The 22,906-nt window shown below is 47.7% G+C and overlaps 1 protein-coding gene across 4 annotated transcripts in view; it reads right to left on the reverse strand.

Moving 5' to 3' along the window:
• The window catches only part of anks1b (ankyrin repeat and sterile alpha motif domain containing 1B), a 50,574-nt gene that overhangs the window by 21,430 nt on the left and 6,238 nt on the right, over window positions 1-22,906 (reverse strand). For all 4 annotated transcript variants that reach the window (XM_086022396.1, XM_086022395.1, XM_086022394.1 and 1 more), the window contains 12 exons: window positions 18,678-18,758; window positions 17,783-17,939; window positions 14,218-14,370; window positions 13,427-13,570; window positions 11,745-11,820; window positions 11,077-11,178; window positions 10,705-10,827; window positions 10,052-10,239; window positions 8,752-8,895; window positions 5,420-5,576; window positions 3,288-3,421; window positions 2,535-2,736 (listed from right to left, as the gene is read on the reverse strand). In XM_086022396.1, the coding sequence (XP_085878522.1) occupies window positions 2,535-2,736; window positions 3,288-3,421; window positions 5,420-5,576; window positions 8,752-8,895; window positions 10,052-10,239; window positions 10,705-10,827; window positions 11,077-11,178; window positions 11,745-11,820; window positions 13,427-13,570; window positions 14,218-14,370; window positions 17,783-17,939; window positions 18,678-18,758 (1,661 nt within the window). The remainder of the gene's footprint in view (window positions 1-2,534; window positions 2,737-3,287; window positions 3,422-5,419; window positions 5,577-8,751; window positions 8,896-10,051; window positions 10,240-10,704; window positions 10,828-11,076; window positions 11,179-11,744; window positions 11,821-13,426; window positions 13,571-14,217; window positions 14,371-17,782; window positions 17,940-18,677; window positions 18,759-22,906) is intronic.

Consider the following 22,906-nt stretch of genomic DNA (forward strand, 5'->3'; position numbering starts at 1 on the left):
ATACAAATCTCAGATTGCGGCGTGTTCGCGCTGGCTGAATGTTATTAAAAGTAATAACCGAGCTGCCAGTCAGCAGCGGAGATGAAATACAGGGGTCTATTTCCTCGGAGGCGACGCGCGGGAAGTCATTACGCTAGGCCTCGGACGCTACGCTAACACGTTGCGCCCTCTCAAGGCGGCAAGATCTTGGGCTTTATCGCCGTTTTTGGAGGACTACGTCGCGATTCTGGCTAACTCGGCTAGCTTTGCCATTGTGATGTCACTAGTGGGTGCGGCCAATTGAATGAAACTTGGTCCCTGAACGCACTGTGGACAGGGTAATAATTAATACATACTTTTACTGTTTTGTAAATGTGAATTAAACAAAAGCTGCTGCCACCTGCTGGCAAGGAGAGTTACTGGCTATTTCCAGAGTCAAATGCTACGAAACCAAACAACAACCGAGGATAACTCGACGTGACAACAAAAAAGGGTGAGGCTTGTCGTTAGCCTGTTAGCATGACGGAGAAGAGGCAGATAATGTTGCGTTCAAGTGCAAGCATAACACTGTTTTCACTTTTTTTTCGTCTTTTCTCTTTTTGCCCTCACGCTCCTTCTGTGCACTTTGAGGGATTTGCAAGCGTCTGTGTCAGAGATTAGCGTCACAGGCGCCGAGATTTGTGCTAAGGCAGCGGCGCTTTTGACAAAACTGCCAGCCTCATTTGGAAATCACCCGGCTGCGAGTCGCAGGGGTGGCGCGTACATTCCGAGTAAGCCGCTTCCAAAACACAATAAATCACTTTAATGACGAGCGTGTACGCGCTATTGTTGCGCTTGGGGCTGCTGCTGCTGCTGCTGCATTCAAAGAGAAGGTCTGTGTCGCATCCGTGACGACAAACCGCTCTGATCTTATCGTCTCAGCTCGTTACCGAAACGAGCACGCGACAAAGATCACTTTTTTAAATGTTTTCCTTTAAAAGACTCTCCTAACTTCTACTAACAACCCAGGCCAAATTTAGCTCCTACTTCCTGGACAGCAATTACAGTACTACTTTCCTATTATCCAGGCTTTGGCGGCATCTTGTGGCATATTAGAAGAAGTCCCACTGGGGATTGGCTGCATTTCAGTATTTGTATCACTTTCGACAAACTAGGAAATACAAGCTCAGCGATGGGATCTTTTAACGATGGCGTTCTGGATCGGGGAGGCGGGGGAGGATGGGGGGGGAGTACTCCCCCAAAGGGGTCCGCTGTTGCGATGGATGCGCTGCTGCTTCTGAATCCGCCGCCCACTCAGGTTGGGAGATTTGTTGCATAAACGTTTTGGCTGAAGCGGAATATCGGGTAGCGCTTAAGTCGCTCCACCTTCCGGGAAAACCTCGTTCGGCAACGTTTGGCAGCGCGGCCTCTCTTCCTTTCACCCACTCCTTTGCTGCGCTGGCATCCTTTGAATCCTCTCGTCTTGCTCCTCTGCTGTACCCACGTACGTACACGGCTCGCTTCTCAAGCCACGTGTTGCCACGGCAACGCCACAATAGGCCTTATAAAGCTAATAAGTGGAGAGAGAGAGAGAGAGAGAGAGAGCGCGAGAGAGAGGACGGCAGCCAGGGTCGGATAAAATTGAGAAAAATTAGTCAGGACATTGAAATGGTGGGAATGATGACAAGGTTGCATGTGAAAGCAACACCAACAACCTGAAGGCCATCTGAACCAATCAGAAGGCTGAAAAACGTTTAGCTTAATGCTAACTAGCAATGCAAAACACCATAGACAGGCTCACAAAAACTAGCAACAATGTTGCGCTAGTCATAAAATCAACATATATATATATCATTCATCTTTTTCGAAAATAACAAATATCAGCGCGGCCAACTGCGTCTTCTTCATGTGCGTCGTCTTTATTATACTGCCCCCAAGTGGCCAAGACGCACACACCAGAAGAAGCAGCACAAATGCCATTGCGCGGAAGCAGAAAAAACAACCGGACCGCATCAACTGCGCACTTTTGTGGATAAACAATTCAACCGAATTCTCATCCATCAACAATCTCCCGCAGCCACAACAAGCCAATCGAATCGGCCGACTCGACGCTGACCTGGAGTCCGCCCCGCGGGGACGTCTCGCGTCACTCGTCAGCAACTTCCTGCGTGCTATTAAAAACCCTCAAAGACCAGCGCGTGATCAATACGGCTCATCGGTGACAGCTCTTTAGGTTTAAAGAACAAAAATGAGCCAAAATAGCAAGTTGGATGATAGACGGTCGGCATTGTTACACTCGTTCGTGTGTGTGTGTGTGTGTGTGTGAGCGGCTTTCATTCAAGCACATCAAAGTCTCGCAAGACCTCTGAACCACACGTACACAACTACACGAGCATCTTTATGCATCCGTCCATCAAACGCTACGGCCGCCACTTTGCCATGACAACAAGAATCATGGTTGCCGCGGCAACGCGAGAGCAGGTCAGCACGGAAGGAAAACAAGAGGGAAAAAAAAAGACAGGTAGGAGGAAACGGCAAACTCATTGTTACCTCCGCCAAGGAGCTGCACGGCTTACCTGCCAGGGGGCGGTCGGCGTCGGACCCGGCTGAGTCCTGGTCCTGGTCCTGGTCCTGGTTGGGGCTGAGCGGGGGGCTGGCCGGGGGGCTGGTGCTGAAGCTGGCGTAGCCCAGGGATGAGCTGACCTCGCTGGGCTCGCAGCTGTGGTTGACGGGCCGCTGGACGTCCAGCGACGACGACAGCGACGTGCGCTGTTTGGGCTGAACGATTACCCAAAACATATGAGCGGGGTCACACACACACACTCACACACACCACACACACACGCACACACGCACGCTCGCAGCTAAGTGATTAATGAAGACGTTCATTAGTCAGCTGTGATCTCACTTTTACTGCTCATTTGCTGCATTCGTGCCAGTTCATTTTTAACTTATCCACAATTTCCATCCTGAAGATCCGTGAACTTCTACATCAACGTATTTGTCACTTCTTTTTACCGCCATGGAAAATGCTATTGAGTATTTTTCTGGGTGTCGATATTGAGTTTGAAATTTGAGTATTATGGCAAGCCTACCTTGCATTGAGGCTTACCTGCATATAAAAAAAAAAAAATCAATAGGTGCTCAGAGGCTTTTCTATGGCTACGGCTGGAAGGTGCATGCGACAAATCACTAACACGCACGAGATAGAGCACAAAGTGTGTGTGTGTGTGTGCGCGTCTTAGCTGCATGTAGGTGGATGCTGTGATGTTCAATAATGCATCCGTCACTTCCACAATCATTACAGTGTGTGTGTGTGCGTGCGGTACCTGTGGGCGGATGACTCTTTCGATGTTCTTCAGGGCCGTGTCGGGGGAGGGGGGCGAGCAGTCTGGAGTGGGGCCCGTGGAGTGGTTGCCATGGTCACCGCGCCCCCCCTGGCTGGCTCCATGGGACAAGTGACCTTGCGGAGGGAAGGAGACACAGATGCTTTTGGGGAGGGCCTTTTCTGCTTTTTCACGTGTCTGATGTTTGGATTGGGCGTGAAAAAAAAAAAAATTAATTAAAGGCCAAATTAAGCTGAGTTCAATTATATAAACATATATATATATATATATAAACATATATATATATATATATAAACATATATATATATATATATATATATATATATATATATATATATATATATATATATAAGAGAATACATCACAGGGAATGAAGTAATGAATAATTCATTCACTATTTTAAAAGTCAACTTTTCACTTTAATGCAACTTCATTTAAAGTACTTTCAAATTTTCAGGCTTGAAAATGCATCAATCTTGTGTGGGGGGGGCAATCAAGAATTTTTAAGATTTCTGAGCTCAAACTTTGTTCACCCAACACGAAAGACAAACGACTCCGACTGTACGTGTGAGGCCGAGCATCGCGGCTAATTTCCCCAGTGGGCTTCGGGGGAAACAGAAGGGGCTGGGGGGTTCACAGGCTTTTAGGGGGGGCGCGGGAGAAGAAAAGACAGCAAAGTGCTGACGTGGCCTGAATTCGCTTTGGGAGGGAGAAAGCGTTTGTCATCATCAACAAATAGCATGACAAGCGCCTGCTGCTGATGAACAAGTGTTGCGCAATAAGTAGCATCCGTCTCGCGGCCAGTGCCACAGCTTCCCGTGTCGCGTGATCAATTTCTTGGGCCTGTCCGGGTTGAAGGCCGTCTCGCTTTCAAGAGATGATGGGCCTCCTTTTGCGTGTTGATCCTTTGTAAGGATTTGCTCCCGATGACAAATATTCAGCGACGCTAGTAGGGTAAATTCAGTTTATTGGGCGGGCAGGCTTGGAATGCTAACGCGGCGCCATCAAAAGTCAAGAGGGGGATGAGATGAGAAAGGTTGCACGATTGACAGCGTCCAGGTGGATTCCGACGCAAGCTTGTTTTGAGGCCAAGACCTGCTGGTGCAAAAAAAAAAAAAAAAAAACGACAAATCCCTCCAGCCTGGTGCTAAAAAAATGGAGACTGAAGCAAAACTGTGAAGTAGCAGCTTGGTGAAATATTCATCAAGGCACAGGTGGCAAAGAAAAGTGTTCCAAACACATATCTCGCGGTACAAATATGAAATGCAATATACTTGGATAAACATATAGATTTTATTTTACCCCAGCCCAAAAAAATACACTATATTAATAGAACAGTAGAACAAAGTGTCACGACAACGGCAGCCTTTGTTTTGATTTAAATAAATAAAAAAAACTTACCCCGAGGCAGCCAACTTGCTTTTCCATGTAAACAAAATGTCAACATTGGTGTAACACGCGTGATCCATTCCGCAACACGGCGGCCTAAATGTTTATTGGCACTTTTTGCAGTGTGCGGCTCGCCGCGACGACGTGCTCCCGCACCGCGTGACAGCCGTGTCCAATTAGGCTGACAAGTGAGCATACGTCCGCCATTTCTCCTCCGCCAGAAACAAAGTTTAGCCCTCGGAAAAGTGAGTGAGTGCGACGCCGGCGAGGACTCACACCCAAGAGTCGCTTTGCTGCAAAAGCGCACGCCGGCATTAGCGCACTTTTTGGGCCCCGTGCTGATGCGCTTATGTCTCTCTCTGCTTGTCAGTTGCCATGGAAACATACAGGTGACTCACTAGGAGGGTGACGCAGTTGCCGCGGCAACAGGCCTACGGGTGTGTAGTCAAAAAAGTGCTTGCGTACATTTCTGTGCTTGAGCATGGATTTTTCTGGCGAAGGCGACAAACTTTAAGTGAGTTGAGGAGTTTGATTTAGACAACGGTGGCGCTTTGACGCCATGTTGTGACAGCTTAGTGTCTTTGTTGAAGTGGGTTGAGGAGTTTCACTGAGACAACAATGGCACTTTGCCAGCATCTGGATGAAAAAGGAACTACGTTGCGTTAGACGCCATTTATCAAGCCCGCTCCACCAGGGGGCAGCAAGGAGCAATCAAACAAGCTTACCGTTGCGCGGTGAGACGGCGGGGCGCTGGCCCACGTCCAGCGAGCAGGGCTTGCGCGTGACGGCGGTGGCCACAGACTCGTACGGGTTGTCCTCGTCCTCGGGCGGGAACACGTCCAGCGAGGGCGAAGCCGGCGCCTCCCCCGAACGCTTGGAATCCTTGAAACACATGACACAAAAAGAAGGGGGGGGGTAAAAAATTCAATAAGGAAGTAACCTCTGAAGAATGTGACAAATGTGGCCCAGAAAAAAACGAGAAGATAAAAGATGCCTTTTGTCTGCAGGCTACACTTGGAAAACTAACAGTTGGGAAAAGATGAGTGGAACTTCGTAAGTGTGACTTCCATTCGTCATGTCTACATTGCACTCAAATTGCATTCTTTTTAAAACAGTGGATGCATTTAAAAAAATAACGGGTATAAATATTCCAGTCAAACCTATTTCAAGAAGAGTTTTTGGAAAATATTTCATAAATAATTGCTGCAAATATACCAGTTCCGCTTAAATTAGTTAGAATTTAATCATGAATATACAGACGTCAAAGAAAATGTTTTAAACATTTTCTAGTGTTACAATTGAATCTGCATTTAAAAAATCCCAGCAATTCTAAAAATATTTTTAAAACATATTTCATTGAAACCTGCATCATTTTGAAAATATGCTTTTTAATGTTTTAGTAAAAACTTCATTATTTATAAATCATTATTTCAAATATTTTAATCAAATCTGTATTTAAAAAAAAAAAGTTACTTAACTAACTTTTTGGTTTATTTTTCCAATATTATTTATTTAATGCTACAACTCATAAACATGATATATTTTTTTAGAGCGGCATGTTATTTATTTTCACTTAAAAAAAAACAAACCAAAATAATACAAATAAAATAACAAAAAAACATTTGCCCAATTTACCAAAATGTAATGTCAGTAGGCAGTCAGAAATGTTTTTAGCCAATTTTTAGCGGCGGTAGCACAGGTTGCCCCGTTCGCGATGCTTCTCATCTCCGAGGCAAACGCGTTGCACAAACAACAAGAAAGAGCGTCCGTCCCCAGACGCCACACAGCATCTCTTTGGCAAAACACCGCCGCTCCGTCATCATCTCACAGGTGTCGCGACCCGCCCTGATTGAATTCTCGGCTGGCGCTGCCGACGCATTCTTCTCCATTATTGCGCCTTGGCCCCAGAGCCGAGCTCTCTGAAAAAAATATTCGAGGCACACTAGCCAGCGTGCACTGAGCCATCCATCAATGCGGACTCAATCATGTGAGAGTGACGGGTATTCACATATTTGAGACAGACAGATGATGACATTCTTTATCCTCTGCAAAGAACGACTAACATAAGTGGGGCATGCTGCGGAATCACTTGTGACCGTCTTCTTGTACATGTACTGCCCCCCGGTGGCCAAGGCATGCGCACAAGAAGGTCCGTTGAATTGAAGCAAAAACTGTTTTCATTTGTCGACATTCTATTTGTAAGAAACAAATTATACTATGGCATATAAAATGCACACATCAGCATACAAAACCGTACACAAAATATAACAGCATAACTTACGACGTGAACGGCGCGTCCCGAGGAGAAAAGCAGAGGAAGGGTAAAAAACGAGGAAGTGGGAGTACGGCGCTGGGATTTCCTCTCACACGCTCGGACAGGAAGTCATGGACACAGACGGAAAGTTTGAGCACTTCCCGACTCGCCGGCTAACGCGGGTTTGGATGAAGATGAGCTGCCGGTGGGAGAAAGACTCGCTCGGCCAATGCAAGTCATTCATGAGCCACGACCCCTCCCGCCCTCAAACGCCCCCCACTCCCTCCCTCCCATCTGAGCGTAGAGATAGTAGACAGAGCAACTTGTGTCCGAGCTGCACAGGAAGCCGGCGGACAAACAAGAAGCCTCATCTGGACGTTAATTAGCGGCTCGCATGCCGATGCCCCACGACTGCTGATTACCCGTGTGCGTGTCCGTGCGTGTGACATACATTGCTATAAACACTCATTGTGCATTTCTTTGAGCCACGTTCCCACCCACCCCACACCTCCCGCCAAGTTCATAGGCCATCAGATATGAATGGAGGCTGTAATCTGCTGGCATTTCCTTCATTGGAGACGCCACACGGCACAAAGGAGCTTCTCATGGAGGCCGCAGCACAATCATCAACAACGTGTCAATAAAAAATCATTAGCATTTTTTTTAAAGCGTGTGAGGATGCACCTGTTTCACCCAAAAGGCAAATCCGGATGATCTATCCTGGATCCTCTCAATGAAATGTTATCGGGGGGGGGGGGGGGTGTTTCGCTCATCAGGATGCGATACAAATGTGCCACAAGCGTTCACGCACTTCATTAGGGAAAAAGAGGCACAGAGGGAGATGCGGAAACATTTTGCAAACTCAACTAAATCTTTCAAATGCATCTTTTCTTGTATTCTATTGTAATTTATTACACGCGGCGAGTGCCCAATAAAGGCTATATAGCTCTCCTGTAAAACCTTATGGCGGTAATTCATCACGCAGGTGTCCCTAATAAAGTGTCCTGTCAGTGTTTATAGCGTGGTTAAAAAAAAAAAAAAAAGGCGCGAGAGGAAATAAAACTTTATTGATCCCTGAAGATGAGCACTACAACTCGCAGCGACTCACAGCTGGCGCGATAATAAATCAATTCAAATAGGCCGAGTTTGTTTGACGCGATCGTCCAAAACGCATCAGCAGACGTGAGCAAAAGTGGCCCAAAATGAGCCTAAAATGACCACTTCAAAGCAGCATGGCGGACTTACTGTGAGTTTTCACGCCTGGGTTTTTGAGACGTGTTTCTTAGGCTACCCATAATAGAGATGCCCACAAAATTTCAGGTTGCTAGGTGATACTTTAAAAAAAAAAAATATTCGACAAGGTGCTGTTGAGCCAAAATGGCTGCTTCAAAGCAAAATGGCAGACTTTCCGTGTCTCTTCCAGCATGGCTTCCGAAGACATTTTTGAGGGTTTGATCGCGATAAACATGGCTACCAAATTTCATGTTGTAAAAACAATCACCAAGGGCTCCATTTAAAAAAAATAAAAAAAAAATCGCTGTGCCCTAAAAAGTCAGACAAGACGAGGGAAAATATTTTTTGGAAGCATTCGAGCCGTAAAGGGACGCATTATTCATATTCTCTAGGAAACGCATCAAATTCAATGACGGATCCTTCCTTGCGTTCCCAAGGTAACCAGCGCAACAAAAAAAAAAATCCACTGCACTCAGTATGATGCAGTGCAGTTGTTCACCACTGCCAAGCATTATAATAAATTGATCGTTCTGTTCATTTGCTGTGTGTGTAAGTGAAGCGTTTGTTTACCAGCGACAGGTTGGAGAAGCCCAGGTTGCGGCAGCCGTTGCAGGGGGTCAACGCCTCCCAGAACCCGGCGGGGCCGCAACTCCTCTCAGCCTGGTCGCCGTCGTCCTCTAACTCGGGGGCCGCGGCAACGGGCGGGCTGGGACGCTGCAGGGACGTACGCCGTATTAAGCACAAACACGTTTTGAAATGAAAGCCAGACAATCAGACGGGATGCAAATCCTGACTTTTGCTCATTATTTGGCCCAATAGAAATACTTTGAAAATTCAGCCCCTGAAGCCAGTTTCACTTATCAACATGAAATTCGGTAGACTTGTCCATCATGAGTTGACCCACAAAAAAAACATTAAGACACCAGGCTGGTCCCTCTTCGTCACTGCTTTCGTCTTTTAATTAAGGTTGCAGTAGAAGTGTGTCATATTGGGATGGCTTTCTAATATTTTGCCGCTCTTATGTAGCTCAGAAAGGTGATTAAAGTATTAGGAACAGCTCCGAGTATGATGCAGCTCAAACTAAAACCACATATTGTGCCACCAACATCCCTCTAGCAATGAGCGTGCTCTTATTTTTCGTCTATTTGGTGCAGTGTCCTTTCCCGGGGGTCCTCTCGGGGCTCGGATGCACTGAGACCTCTGCGACACGATTGACTGTCATTGAGTGCAGCGACAAGGCACATTCCATAGGTCACATATAATCATAAAAAAAAAAAAAAAAAACATGCAAAAAAAAAAAAAATCGGCTACCATGGCAACATTCCTGCACTGCGTGTTGCAATACAGTGAGCATGTTTTATTCATGACAGTCACCTCACGGCGGCGGAGGCCACCCGTCGACACGCTCGCTTGGAGGGCCGCCAACTCATGCGCACACTCGGCGTGAGTTGAGGTGCTGATTAAGTGAGTCAAGCTGTGTGTGTGCGTGTGCGCGTGTGTGCTCTTAAAAGCTATCTAAAAAGCAAAGCCAATAGTCTGACCTGTCTGATAGTGCCCCCTGTTGGTCAAATTGAACAAGCACAAGCCAAGAGTAAAACACACTCAAGCCTATAAACAGTTTTGAAAGTATTCCTTTGCTCCTGTTCTCACTTTTGCTAATTCTCCAAATAATTTGGCTATAAAGCAAGTACAAAAAGTACAACCAAACCATGCAATAACAAAAAGAGCACTAGCTTGGAGCTAATATCAAATGAGAAAGTTCATAGACAGGCTAACAGAAATTCGTACGGCGGGGCAAAAGGACACCAATTTCCTGTATATGTCGGATTCCATCCAATTAATTATGCGCATACTAATGAGGGCGTTTTACCTTGGCGGTGCGCGTCAGGGTGCCGTTGGGCGCGTCGACTCGCTCGTCTTCCGACAGCCGCCCGCTGCCGAAGCTGTCCATGGAGTGCGAGGAGATGGTGTGGCACAGCTCCTCGAACGAGTAGTCGCGGTCGCGGCACTTTTTGATCTCGTGAAGCAGCTTGGACAGCTCGCTGGTCACCGCGTCGTCTAAAATTTAAAAAGCGGAGGCGGCAGGGGGTCAGAATTTGACATATCATAGCAACCATTTCTAATTAAACAAAAATGGATGCTTGGGGTGGAGAAAACAAATGGAGGTAATTAACAGCATAATCCAATTCCTCCATTAAGCTTTTTGTGTGTGTGCGTTTTTATGATTCAGGTGCAATTTGTCAGTGACTCCCCCGAAGCCATTCGGCCGCTAATGAGCCAATTAGGCTTTGTGCTGACATCACGTTACGCAAAGAGAGCGAGAGGGTGTCAGCAGGACTGTAATGTTACACTCGGCCTACAGGGGGCAGCAGCGGATTGGAAAAGAGTCAGCTTTGGACGCTGCTTCGTTGAAAGCATGCTAAGCAAGTTACTTCACTTTAGTTTGTGCTCATTAGTAAGTAACGACTAGGATGCGCTAATAGACTAGATGTCTTTTAGTAAAGTCGTGTGGCTCCGACTCACTCTTGTGCCGGAGGGAGGGCGAAGCCGAGGGCGAGGAGATGGAAGTGCGGGGGGTGGGCACGGGACACTTGCGGACGGGCTCCTCCGCCGTGCTGCGGCGCTCTGTCTGCTCCGTCACATATTCTACGCGAGAGAAGGAGGATGAGGAAGCACTCCATTGATGCAACGCTGAAGGTTAATTGCGGCCAGTCGACAGCCAGGAATCGAATTGGCCGTCAATGGCGCGTCTATTCCGAGCTAAAGTGGGCGCTCGCTGACAGGAAATGGCGCGCAGCTGATCTTTTCACTCACTCACAGCTGTGTCTCGAAATCACACATTCACACGCAAAACTGCACAGGGGCCATTTTAGGGGCTTTGTGTGTGTGCGGTACCCTGGATAAGAGCAGTGATCTGCTGAGATTTGACCGCAGGATGTTCTCTGAGGATGTCCAAAGCCGTCCTTCCCTGGCTATCGCGCAGATTCGTGTCAATCCCTGAAAAACACACGCGGTAATTATTGTATACGACAGGGTTTAACAAACGTGATCAAAGGGAAGTCAACACAAAAAGGTTTTTATACAAGAATAACTTACCCATGAGTCTAAATTCAATATTCTGATTAATATTGTGTTTGTAGACTACAAATTAAGCAGCAAAATCGAGCCATTTTAATCCAAGGCGGCCATTTTGTCGAGTGAAAATGACATCACAGTTGCTCAAGGGCTCAGGTAACAACCAATCACGGCTCAGCTTCAGAAAACAGATGAATTTGTTTTTGTTTTGTTTTTTGACAAAAGATATGAGAATATTGTCCTTTTTTAAAGAAAAAAAAGGCATCTTTTACACAATAAGAAGCGAAAAAAAAACAAAATTGTCCATTTGTAGCACCCATGTTAGCTTGCACATGTATGACAATGACTGGCCTGTTGCCCGGCAACACAATGTCGTTCACCAGGAGGCTCCAGGAAACAGGATGTGCAAAGGGGATCAAAGCGGCGACTCCGAAGGGCCACCCGGCCGCTCTCAATTTCAACTTTGCCCGACTCGCTCCAAACCGCACCTGAGTCGAGCAGAAGACGAACTACGTCCATCTTCCCGAAGAGGGCGGCCTCGTGGAGGGCGCTGCCATTCTCCGTCTGGAAAAGACAAAAACGTGTGTGTTGAAAAACTGAGAAACAGGCTGACAAATGGCGTCGGTAAGAATTCAGCAATGACGCAACACGTGGAAAGCAAAGTCAAGAGCAAAACTCGAGGAAAATGACTTACTGGGTCATCTTGTACACGAGGAAGACTCCAAACTAAACTGAAGCACTTTAGCTCCACATGCAAGTAAAGGAAGTGATCCACTTCACACTGCCCGCTTTTTGTTCCCCTCTGCCCCCTCCCCGCACCCCTTTTTATGCAGAAGAACTTCCTTTTCCATTTCCCATGGCGACGCTGTCAAGAGGAAACCAGGAAAGGCGACTCTCGCTCTTCCATCAGTTTCCGGGAATTGAAAGGCGGCAACTGCGGACTTCATTCGGAGAGGGGGTGTGCCCGTGTGTGTTACCTGGCCACTCATGAGCAGAAATTACCCCCCCCCCCCCCCACGCCATGCCACCTAACAGGGGTTTCCCCTCGTTAACATGCAAAAGCAACAGTGAGGAAGAGACCAGGGAGAAAGTGACTAGTATGCTGCTGCCATAAATTATTCATGCACACTCAAGCAAGCAGACCTTTATGGCTTGACTCCAATTACTGACCTACACACACACGTGCACGCACACACACATTCGCGCCGACTTCCCACCAGTGACAATTTCTGCGGTTACATCATCCCGGCCTGCGTTTGAGCCGAAGAGAAGCACAACTCCCGCAAACGTTTGAGAGGCCAGAGTCCCCGTGTACTGTAAACATGTACATAATAACGCATACGTCCAGTACCGGAGGATCATGAAACCAGTATTGCTCAATTTATAAAAAAGAAAAAAAGTACACCGGCTAGGCTAATGGTTAGCATCTCTGTGGTGGTATTGAAACCAATCAAGCGACGGAAATTTGAAATCAAACGGCGCATCGACATATGTCGTCGGACAAGAAAAGAAACAAATACTCACAGGCATATATTCTTTATCCTCTGTGAAAAAAAACGAGTACTGCAGCTCACTAAGTCACTGACAGTAGTTATGAAACTCTTCTTGTGTCCATTTCGCACGCAGGCAAAAAGGAGCAATTAATCGTTAAGCACAAATTGTTTAATATTTACATTCTGTTTAATCACACAAGTGCTACATTTTTACGAGGTATGATAATACAGAGGGCTATTTTCTTCATTAAAAAAAAATTACAAATGTAACTATTTACTATTTTTTTAAGGAGCTGAAGGGTACTGGATTGCGTGAAATGTATTGCAGGCCATTGTGGACAGCCGTGGACCGTTTGTTTGTTTATGACCCAAAAAACTGGATTAAAAGAAAAAAGATTTTAAAATAAATCCAATGTAAAAAACAAAACAAATGCAAATCAAGATACCATCAAACTGTTTTAGAGCGAGGGAAGCAATAGGAAACATGACGCGCCTGAGGAGCTTCACGTCCTTTTACACGGAACCAGTTATGTAATAAGAATAACACAGAGTTGAGGGGGAGGGGCAAAAAAAGAACAACAGCGCCAATTAATTAGAGTAAGCGGGAAAAAAAACATGCCTTCTGCTGTTCTGAAAACTGCTTTTTAGCACTTGGCCGCGGACGCACGGGCTCTTACCACGCAGTTGACGTCCATGCCGGCCTCCAGCAGCGTCTGCGCCGTGCTGCGGTGCCCGTTGCGCGCCGCCAGGTGCAGCGGCGTGTGGTGGCGGCCGCGCACGCCCATCAGGTTGGGGTGGGCGCTCACCAGCATGCACACCACCTGCGCACACAGCAGACGGCGTGACGCCAACTTTTGACCTCGGTCATCAATGATTCAAGGGCGCTGAGCGCTCGCGCCGCAACTAGCTCAGTTACAGTAGGTGCGCATTTGTAGCTAGCTAGTATTTGTTCTACCAGGGGTGATATTTCTGCGACGTCGTGGATTTTAGGGCAGAGGAAAGGAGCTCTTTCAGGCACGTATGACTCGTCGCTGCCAAACGAGTCAGACATACGTAGACATACGACACGCACCCTTTGAGTGGCATGCCTACGACAATGCCAAGTTAGGAGGGTCAAAATGGCGAAATACGTGTGAACAAGGACGCCAGTATAATGTGCTCATTACAATTACTACAAGGTAAAAAATTACAGAGGGGTGCCCCAAGTGTATATATTGATAGCACATGCTTTGGCATTGACAAAATAGTAAACCTCATGAAAATCAGTTGAGAAATGAGCAAGTTACGAATGAAGGGAAAGTCGCCCCTACCAAGATGGCCGCCACACAGGCCCGGCGGTTAGCCAGGCTGCCGCAGCCATTTAATGGTCATTGTTACGCTACTTGAACAAAAAAATGGAGAAAACAGGGAGCTCGAAAACCTCGGCCAACGGCGACGTGGGGGTGCGCTGCCGTAAACGCTTGCTGACCTGCAGCCGTCCGTAGAGCGCCGCCAGGTCCAGGGGGGTCTCCTGCCGGCTGTTCCTCATGGTGGGGTCCGTCAGCTCCTGGAGCAGCACCGACACCACCTCCGAGTGGCCGTACTGCGCCGCGCAGTGCAGCGCCGTCTCACGCTCGTGGTTCTGTATTTGATAGAGAAAAGGGAAAAAAAAACAACAACATTGAATATTTAAGTCAAATATGTGGAACAAAGCAAAACAACAATGTCGGACTTTGCAAGAGGGAAGCGATGAAATGGATGTGGTTTAGAACAGACTCTGGCACAAGTGGGCATGTTTGCGCTTCCCATGCCATTTTGAACTCGGCCGGGTTGTTTTGTGTTCCCTCCCACCGGGGGCTCGGACCGCCAGCACCGCTTGTCCCCCTCGGGGGGGGGGGGGTTGCGGGGCGGAGGGAACCGAGTGAAGAAAATGCGGCCTTGTGGGGATTAAAGCTCCAGAACGCTGTTAAAAATTGATCGTCTGCCAGCCATAGCGCAGACATGTGATGTACATATTAATGTCAGGGCCCCCGGGGGGGGGTTTTGACTGACACCGACACGGAGGCATGAAGTGAATTTATGTGTAGTTTGCAGCTCTGCAGCACTGAGATCTCTTACTCATATTTCACCTTATTTTGCGAGAATAATCACATTCACGCGGTTGAAATCACGCTCTACCTCGCGGCAAAGTTGGACAGTTTCAGAATGTAAATTGTAAATGCAAATGAAATAGAATGTAAACAGTTGGTGCATCATGTTTGATTCATCGCAGCGCTTTCCAGTTTGCGGGACTTGGCCACCAGGGGGCAGTATAATACAGTCATGCAGACAAATGAAGAGTTTCACACCTACTGCAGTGACTCATGTAAACTGCCAGTAATTATATTAGTCATATTTTGCAGAGGATGAAGAATATATGCCTGCGTGTGTGTTACATCGCCACACTAATGCTATTTGGTGAGCTTGTCAATCGCGTTTTGCATTGTTTGTTAGCAATCAGCTCCTCCGGCGGCACACTTATGTTTTGGGCGTTGCGCGAATCTAAATGAGACCTAAATTCCCCGCATTTTTCCAGCCTTGAACGCAACGGCCGCCCGTTTGTTCAAGTGGTGGCTTCCGGTGTCGAGTCATCAGTGTTTACGAAGCGTAATATGGTTTTAATAACTCCGCTGTGACCTAGCGCCTTTCATCAAAGCGTAATGGAGTGTCGGCGCGGCGGCGGCGGCGAACGTGGCGTCATCCATCACCGTGTGCGGTCGGAGCGACAAACCAGTATAATTAGGAGTGCATTATGTGAGAGAGTGGCGGCGAAACAAAAAAAAAACATAATGGATGCGCTGTATTTAGAGGCAATAACGACACTGTGACTGCATTTGTCAGTCCATTATCGGGCGCAGCGGAGGAGATAAGCGCACGGCATTGGCCGCGTGCAACCACTGGGCTAACTTTCATTTGGATTTTACACTGTGTCCAACCTGGAAAGCGTTTTTTTTTTTGTAAGCACTTTGTGGAAAATAAATACACCAAGAAGGCACCATTTTAGGATGTCAAATGCATGCCAGAGCAACAGGGGGCGCTCTAACTGTTTAGCTTGAGGACAATTTAGCTTAGAACAAGCTACAGAAATGCAAGTATTAGTCGCTACTCCTAAATGTGAAGGAAAAGTCATTAAAAAAAAGGTGAAAAAGATAACAGTGAAAGTACAAAAATAACGATAATGTAAGCGTAGAGTACAGAAAACAAACGAAAATATATAGAGGAATATGGATTGAAATTAGCACAATAGAGTTTTACAAAATGTTGTCAGTGGCTCAACATGGGTAATGCCTGTGCATGGGTCCCGTTTGAGGGATTAAAATAAATCCAATATATTTCTAAAAATGCGTAAAATTTTTCATCACTCACACAGTAGGGAATATAAACAATACACAGTGACAGTTCAAAACAAATCACGAAAAAAAACAACTTTACGAGGACTTTTACAGTGTATTAAATGACTACTACAAAAAATATTAATAAACAGAATTCTCCCTTGAGGGATGAAATTTACTTTAAAGCTAAAAAACATCTCAAATCAGTCAAAGGCTCTTTAACTTTCTTTTCAAAAAGTGCAGCAAAATGTTTACTTGCTGACGAACCGCTGCGGATTTTCCGACTTTCCAGCAGCCACAGCGAGTCGGGAGCGACGGTGGCCACCACTAAGTCTTTTCAAAATGAATAAAGCCGCAGGCGGCGGGAAGTTAAAAGAAAGTTATCGAAACGAGAGAAAGTGGAGCACAGGGGAGATGATGTTTGCTGCTGGGATTAGTTTTTAACTACAGACAAATTCAAATTTTCTCCTCCATATGAAGCGTGCCAGAAGGCATTTTGCTGCATCCTGATTGGCTCCTTGCTGTGACATAGCCCCGCCTCCCTTGAGCGGCATTTCCTATTTTCTTGAACGGGAACACCCGTTCGGGGCCGATCGGGCAACGGCGGGCGGAACGTGAGCTGAGAGGCGAGGACGTGGGAGACAAAGGGACAACCCGGCGCAGCGTCTCGGCGGCGCCGGCCATTTATTTCCATTACGCTCGAGCAGACAGCTTCCCGACAGCGCGGGGCGAGCGGCCGCCGCCGCTGATTGCATTGCGGAGAGGCGGCCCTCCGCTAATGACACACGAGCTGAAGCGGCGTCGACGGGCCCGTCTTCAGCGGCTCCGTTTCAGCTTTGCCCATCACAAATTGCACCTTTAACACACTAAAATTGTATGTGTGTATTTAAAACAATCGCGTTATTGAATGCGAGCTAGCTTAATGCTACCACACGAGGCAAAACACCAGCGGCGGGCTATCAAATAGCATCTCTGTGGCGGTGTTTTTACACTTCAAGCAACGGATATTTCAACGTAACACATGTGCAGCCAATATAATAATACTCGCAGGCATATATACTTTATCTTCCGCAAAGACCGACTAATTTGACCGCACATTACAGGGACATGTGTCACTATCATAATAATAGACAACCTCAACACCTGCAGGACGAGCAGCGCTGGCGCAACGTGCGCGCTCGTCCTCCTAATCTGGCTAATCACGTCTCGCTTTTCCACCTTTATCCGGATCATCTGCTAGTGGGGGGGAAGGGGGAGGGGGAGACAAGGACAAGGAGGGAGGAAAATTCAAGGCCTCTGTTTGGTGGGGAAAAAAAAATGCTGGGGGTTAGCGTCAAGCCTCACCAGCGGGGACATACTGAACTGTGACGAAACCTCAACGTCGAATACACAGCAATAATATATTTTCACCATTTCAATATTTCTTATAGCTAACCTTGAGTCTGTAACGCTATAATATCAAATCCCAGACTGAAAAAACTCTTGAGCATTCCTCCTCCAACTGCCAGCCAGGTGACAGTTGTCTGACCGGAGTTAGCAAAACTGTGACTACCGCTAATGATAATGACTTATTTAGTTACATTGGGAGATGAAATGTGAGCGTTTTTTTTTTTTTTTTACCCTGATGACGGGCGAAAGGGAGGCATCCATTTGGAGGGAGGCTTTTATTTTTCCTGTGCTCACCTGCTGGTTGACTTGGCAGCGCGAGGGCCCGTGTCGGATGAGGATGCGCACGATGTCCACGTCGCCCCGCCAGGCGGCCAAGTGCAGCGGGACGCAGCCCTTGCTGTCGGCCGCGTCGGGCGACGCCTCGAACTGGAGCAGCTTCAGCACCACCTCCCTGAAGACGGCCGCCACAAAAACAAAACAAGTTAACGGCGCTCACTTTTGCCGTGTTTACACCTCAGCGCCGCGCGCGCTCCCAAGACCCGATAAGAGCGTGTCATCACGTCAACGTGCGGCGGGGCTATTTAGCCACAAACAGTCGGCGTTCCCTAACAGGAAGTCCCCAGCCGAGGCGCCTCATTTGCATTCCAAATGTCGGCGGGGGAAGCCGAGCGGAGAGGAGGAGGCGACTAACGAGCTGCTAATTTCAATCAGTCAGAACGACGCTCCGCACCGCTGAGATGAAAAAAAATAAAAAGCACTAATGACTAATATTTCTATTTTTTTGGTTTTTTTTGTAAGCAGCTTCTGGCCTGCTGATCTGCAGCAGGAAATCCACATAATTGCCCCCAAAACACGTCGCTAATCCTCCGTCTCCGGGATGGCGGGCGGGCGGGCGGGCCGGCTCGCCGGCTAATCCGCGCCGCCGCGACTGCGTGTTGCCAAGACGGCGTTTGGAGGGACGGAACATTCGCTAGTTTCAATTAGCAACATTCGGCTTGAAAACAACCGGGAGAATGATTTGGAAAATCCAGCCCCCGAAGCTAGTTTGACCTAGCAACAAGAAATTAGCTCAATGTGTCCTTCATGAGAGGACCCACAAAAAAAAGTTTCAAGAGGCCACGCCCCAAAAAGACAGTCGCCATTTTCGCTTCATTTCCACGCACACAAATCCCCGTGTGCGTGTGTTTACCTGTGCCCGTTGAGCGCGGCGTGATGCAGCGGCGTGTATCCCGAGCCGTCCGTGCAGTTGACGTTGAGGCCCTTCCACATGCTGCGGACACACAAAGGCAGCGTTTCAAGAAACCAGACGCGAAATTGGCTCAACGTTTTGCTGAGCGGGCTTAATGCACTGAGTCCACTCCGGTCATTAAAAGACATAAAACTCTCCAGCTGGTACTAAAAGTCATCACTTGAACTCGTGTGAGGACCGAGTGGCGCAAATGAGCTGGATTGCAGCCTAATCGCAGGTCATGACAAACGCAAGATGAGACGAGCTAACCTCAATGTAGCGTGCAACGAATTGTTGCTTTGATTCATCAGGAAGGCGACGGAAGTGGGCCGGAGGCAGCGCGCCAGCACGTCTTCCCTCCCATAATGCACCTTGACAAGCCTTCAAGACTTCACTTAACTAATTAATCAATCGGACGAAAAGCATTTGGAATATTGCCACCCGCCGCAACGGCCGCCGCAACCCGATGAGAAACTCCCATCAAATCGATCCGCGGACGAATTTTGTTCATCTCTCGATGCCGGCGACGTGTAGTGACAGGTGGAATCATTAAATGCGCTTTCATTGGGTGGACACCGGGGCCTTGCAAAGGTGAGGCCTGGTCGTGTGAAATTTGCCTACCGATGATTGCGCCACACACGAGGCAATAACTTGTCGTGTTCCTGAATTTGTAGAAGCCGAGCGCTGTCATTAAATGGAGAAAAAAAAAAAAGCAAAAAGGAGGAAGAGGAACCCGCCAAAGCTTTGTAGTTGCTGCCAACCTTTCTCGCGAAAAACAAAATCAAAGCTTCTGCTCCGCAAAAACGAAGAGTGGAAGACGGCGGCGGCGGCAAATTGGGGTAGAGCGAGCGACCGAGCGAGCGAGGGGGGCGAGAACCACAGATAGCAACAGACAGGAAGTGCCCTTGCTTCATTTCCTGTTGCCAGGAGACACACACACACACAACAGCTCACATCTTTTTAACCTGCCAGGTGACACACACGCACACACACGTGTGCGCTATTCCAGTCAGGAGCTGCCCTTTGATGTCAACCGCCACAAAGACTTTCAATTCCCACGATGCTTTGGGGCATGAATATTCCACTTTGCAGCCGGTATGGCGATTTGCATGCGCGTGAAATTCATTCCGGAGGCAAACGGTGGTCCGATAACAGCTCAGTCTGTTTACGGTTCGGGTCAGCTCCCGCCCACTTGAGCGTAAATGACGACAACGAAATCAATAACAGCCCGTCGTCGTTCACGAGGTCACAGGAAGTGCTTTGTTCAAAGTGCGGGTCACTGGGTCACACGCACACACGCGCGCGTGCGCGCGGAGGAGCAGATAGCGAGTGTAGAGTGAGTGAGGTGCATCAATAACATCCCCTTGGGAGATATTGATCAAATGCACACGCTGTACATTGATATATTTACATCAGGCAAAACATTGAAGCTGAGAGACGATGGCCGGGTTATGCTCATCATAGTGAGGCATTCACTGGCAACTACACAGTGGGACGTTACAGTTCTGCTGACTGTGCTCTCGATTGTTAAACTATTTGGGCAGCAGCAAAAGTCATGTTGGCTGGGAAAACTGCTAGAATAACTTTGCCTTCTGTTATCTTCATGCTAAGGCGCAATGCAAAATGCCATAGACAGGCTAAGGCGTAGCGTAAATAGCCCTGGTGTTATAACTCTCAGCAACGGATATTTGAAAACAATGGAGAAACACGTCAACATGAAATGTAGCAATACTCGCAGTCATGTTTTCTTTATCCTCTGCGAAGACTCTTCCTGCCATTATAATGCCCCCAGGTGGCCAAGGTGTGCACAACAGGTGGAGCAGCACAATGTGTATTTCATTGGGGCAAAAGTGGTTTTAATTCTTGAATCAAGTCAATATATTTCCATTCGTGTCTGACTCCTCTTGCCTGTGCTCCCTCTGTGTTGTTATTTTCTGCGCCGGCGTGTGCGTTTGGCAGCCGCCCAGTGGCGAGCAAAGAACAATGCCTATATAAGGCGTGGAAGGGGCCTTCGCTATCTCACGCTAACGTAGCAGGCGCAGATGGCGCCCGTCGCCGTGGCAACCTGCCGTCCTGGGATGAATCAGCGACAAATGCAAAAAGAAGCGACCTTTTTGCTCAATCTTCTCTTTTTACGTGCGAGCGGGATTGCTTTCTTTGGTTGCGCAAGACGCCGCATTAAAGAGGCTACCTGTGGCGTTGCAAGTCAACGCCAACTTGCACTCGACTATAAATACACAACAGGGCAGCGCTATAAAGTCAAGTGCCTGTGTTGTTGTGTGGGGGGGGGGGGGGCATAAACAACACGCGGCGTGACTTAGGGCCTGCGATGACACGCGACGGCCCCCGGCACGCATCGGGCCATTGCCGTGCCGTGACGGCTGCGCCGGCGAGTCGGGCCAGACGCAGAGGAGAGGCGTCACGGCACGCCGTGAATCAAGAGGGCCCCCGGCCGCTGGTAAATCTCGCTCAGAGGAGACGTGCCCTGCCCCCCAGCCCCAAAACAGGCATTTATCTAAGAGACAGTGCGGCTCAAAAAGCTTGGCGATAAACTGAATAAAACACACTATATGTCATAGCTTCTCAGCATTTTATAATCAAGAGTTCTGCCGATTATCCCGTCGATTAATCGGATATAAATTTATTTGGCATTATTGATGCGATAACATGCAGGACTTTGCTGGTATTCATGTCGCCCAATTGGGATTGCCGCCTTCTACTGTAGTAACTGTGACGTGTGTGCCGTGAGTGACGTGGGTGTCAGCGAGTGAGTGTGTAAAGTTAAAGTAAATAGAATGAAAAGGGCATTTTTCGATTCATTAAAGCTGGCCAACTGCAAATTTTAACTTCAATTGGCTTTGTGTGTCCCTTAACATATTTTTGACGCCGGTTTAAAAAAAAAAAAATTCTAGCACATCAGATTTGCCATGTTTTAATTTTTTGCTTAAGTTTCAGTTGACTTGGTCGGTTGGGAATTTTAAATTATTAGTGTGCTTTATTACACAATATTTATTTGTGAGCTTTTTCTTTTTTTAACCTTACATTCAACCAATATGCAATATATATATATATATATAAAAAAAACAACTAATACAAAACTAATGAAAACTGAGTTTGAAAAACCAAAGTCCAAATAAAACAAAAACTACCTATAATGAAAAATGATTACAAAAACGATTACAACCCTGTGTGTACAATGGCGACGATTATCGTTTGACATTCGACTTAAGAATAACCAAGGCGAAAGCTGGAATGATTTAATGCAGCAAAATATGCTCACAAGTAGCTAAGGAGCATTCCTTTGAAAATTTCTTCCACGCCGTTGCTGAAAAAGACGATTATTTTGTGAATTTACCCAGTTGTGCTGCTGCTAATTAACTGCAGTGAGAGTGCAACAACGGTCCAGTCTGCCGCTTTGACGAACAAGCGTCTCGGGGGTATTTCCCCCGTTTGGCCTTGCCACTTCCTGGTTCCCACCAGCAGCCTCTCTGCAACGTCCCCCCTGCGGGCGCTCCGTCCCTGCTTGCTAGCTCTCGAGCTGCCTTTTCCAATTAACAAGAGAAGGAAGGGAAGGAGGGGGGAATTGTGTGTGTGGGGGGGGGGGGTGTCAATGCCGAGGCTGGAAGACTTCAACACGGAGCTCAGGCACCAACGGCAAGGCTCATGAAAGATGCAGGAACATATGGATTCCGCCGCCTACTATATGACCCCATTCATATGGAGCATGCGATTCATTCCCGCGCCGGCAAAGTCGAGTCAGCGGGAAGGAACGCGCGACACAACGGCGCAAACGGCAGGGCGAGAGGCGGCAATATGGCGGCCGCGCTCGGGCATATGTTGCCGTCTTGGCGGGCGGGATGGAGGCGCAGGTGGCCGAGGCGAGCTGCCGCCTGGCGCTTTGCGAAACGTTGCCCATTCGGGGGCTCGTTTGCATCCCGACGCGGATTTGAAAGCAAACAATAGAAAAGCTGATTTTGGTTTAAAAAGAAAAGCGTGAAAATATGTGCTAGGGCAACAAAAGGTGGAGCTCAAAAATACTTTCTTTGGCCAGTTTCTTTACAAAGAGATATCGCCACCTACTGGCCTGGCATGCACATGACAACTCTAACGTCTCTCTTTTTCGAGGCAAACATTTCCCGCGCTGTTGTTTTTGAGTCAGCGAGGCGTGAGAGCTCGGTTGCTGTCATTCA

Source organism: Filicampus tigris, chromosome 22 (assembly GCF_054856515.1).
Source record: "Filicampus tigris isolate MCC_2025a chromosome 22, RoL_Ftig_1.0, whole genome shotgun sequence".
NCBI classification, from domain to species: Eukaryota; Metazoa; Chordata; class Actinopteri; order Syngnathiformes; family Syngnathidae; genus Filicampus; species Filicampus tigris.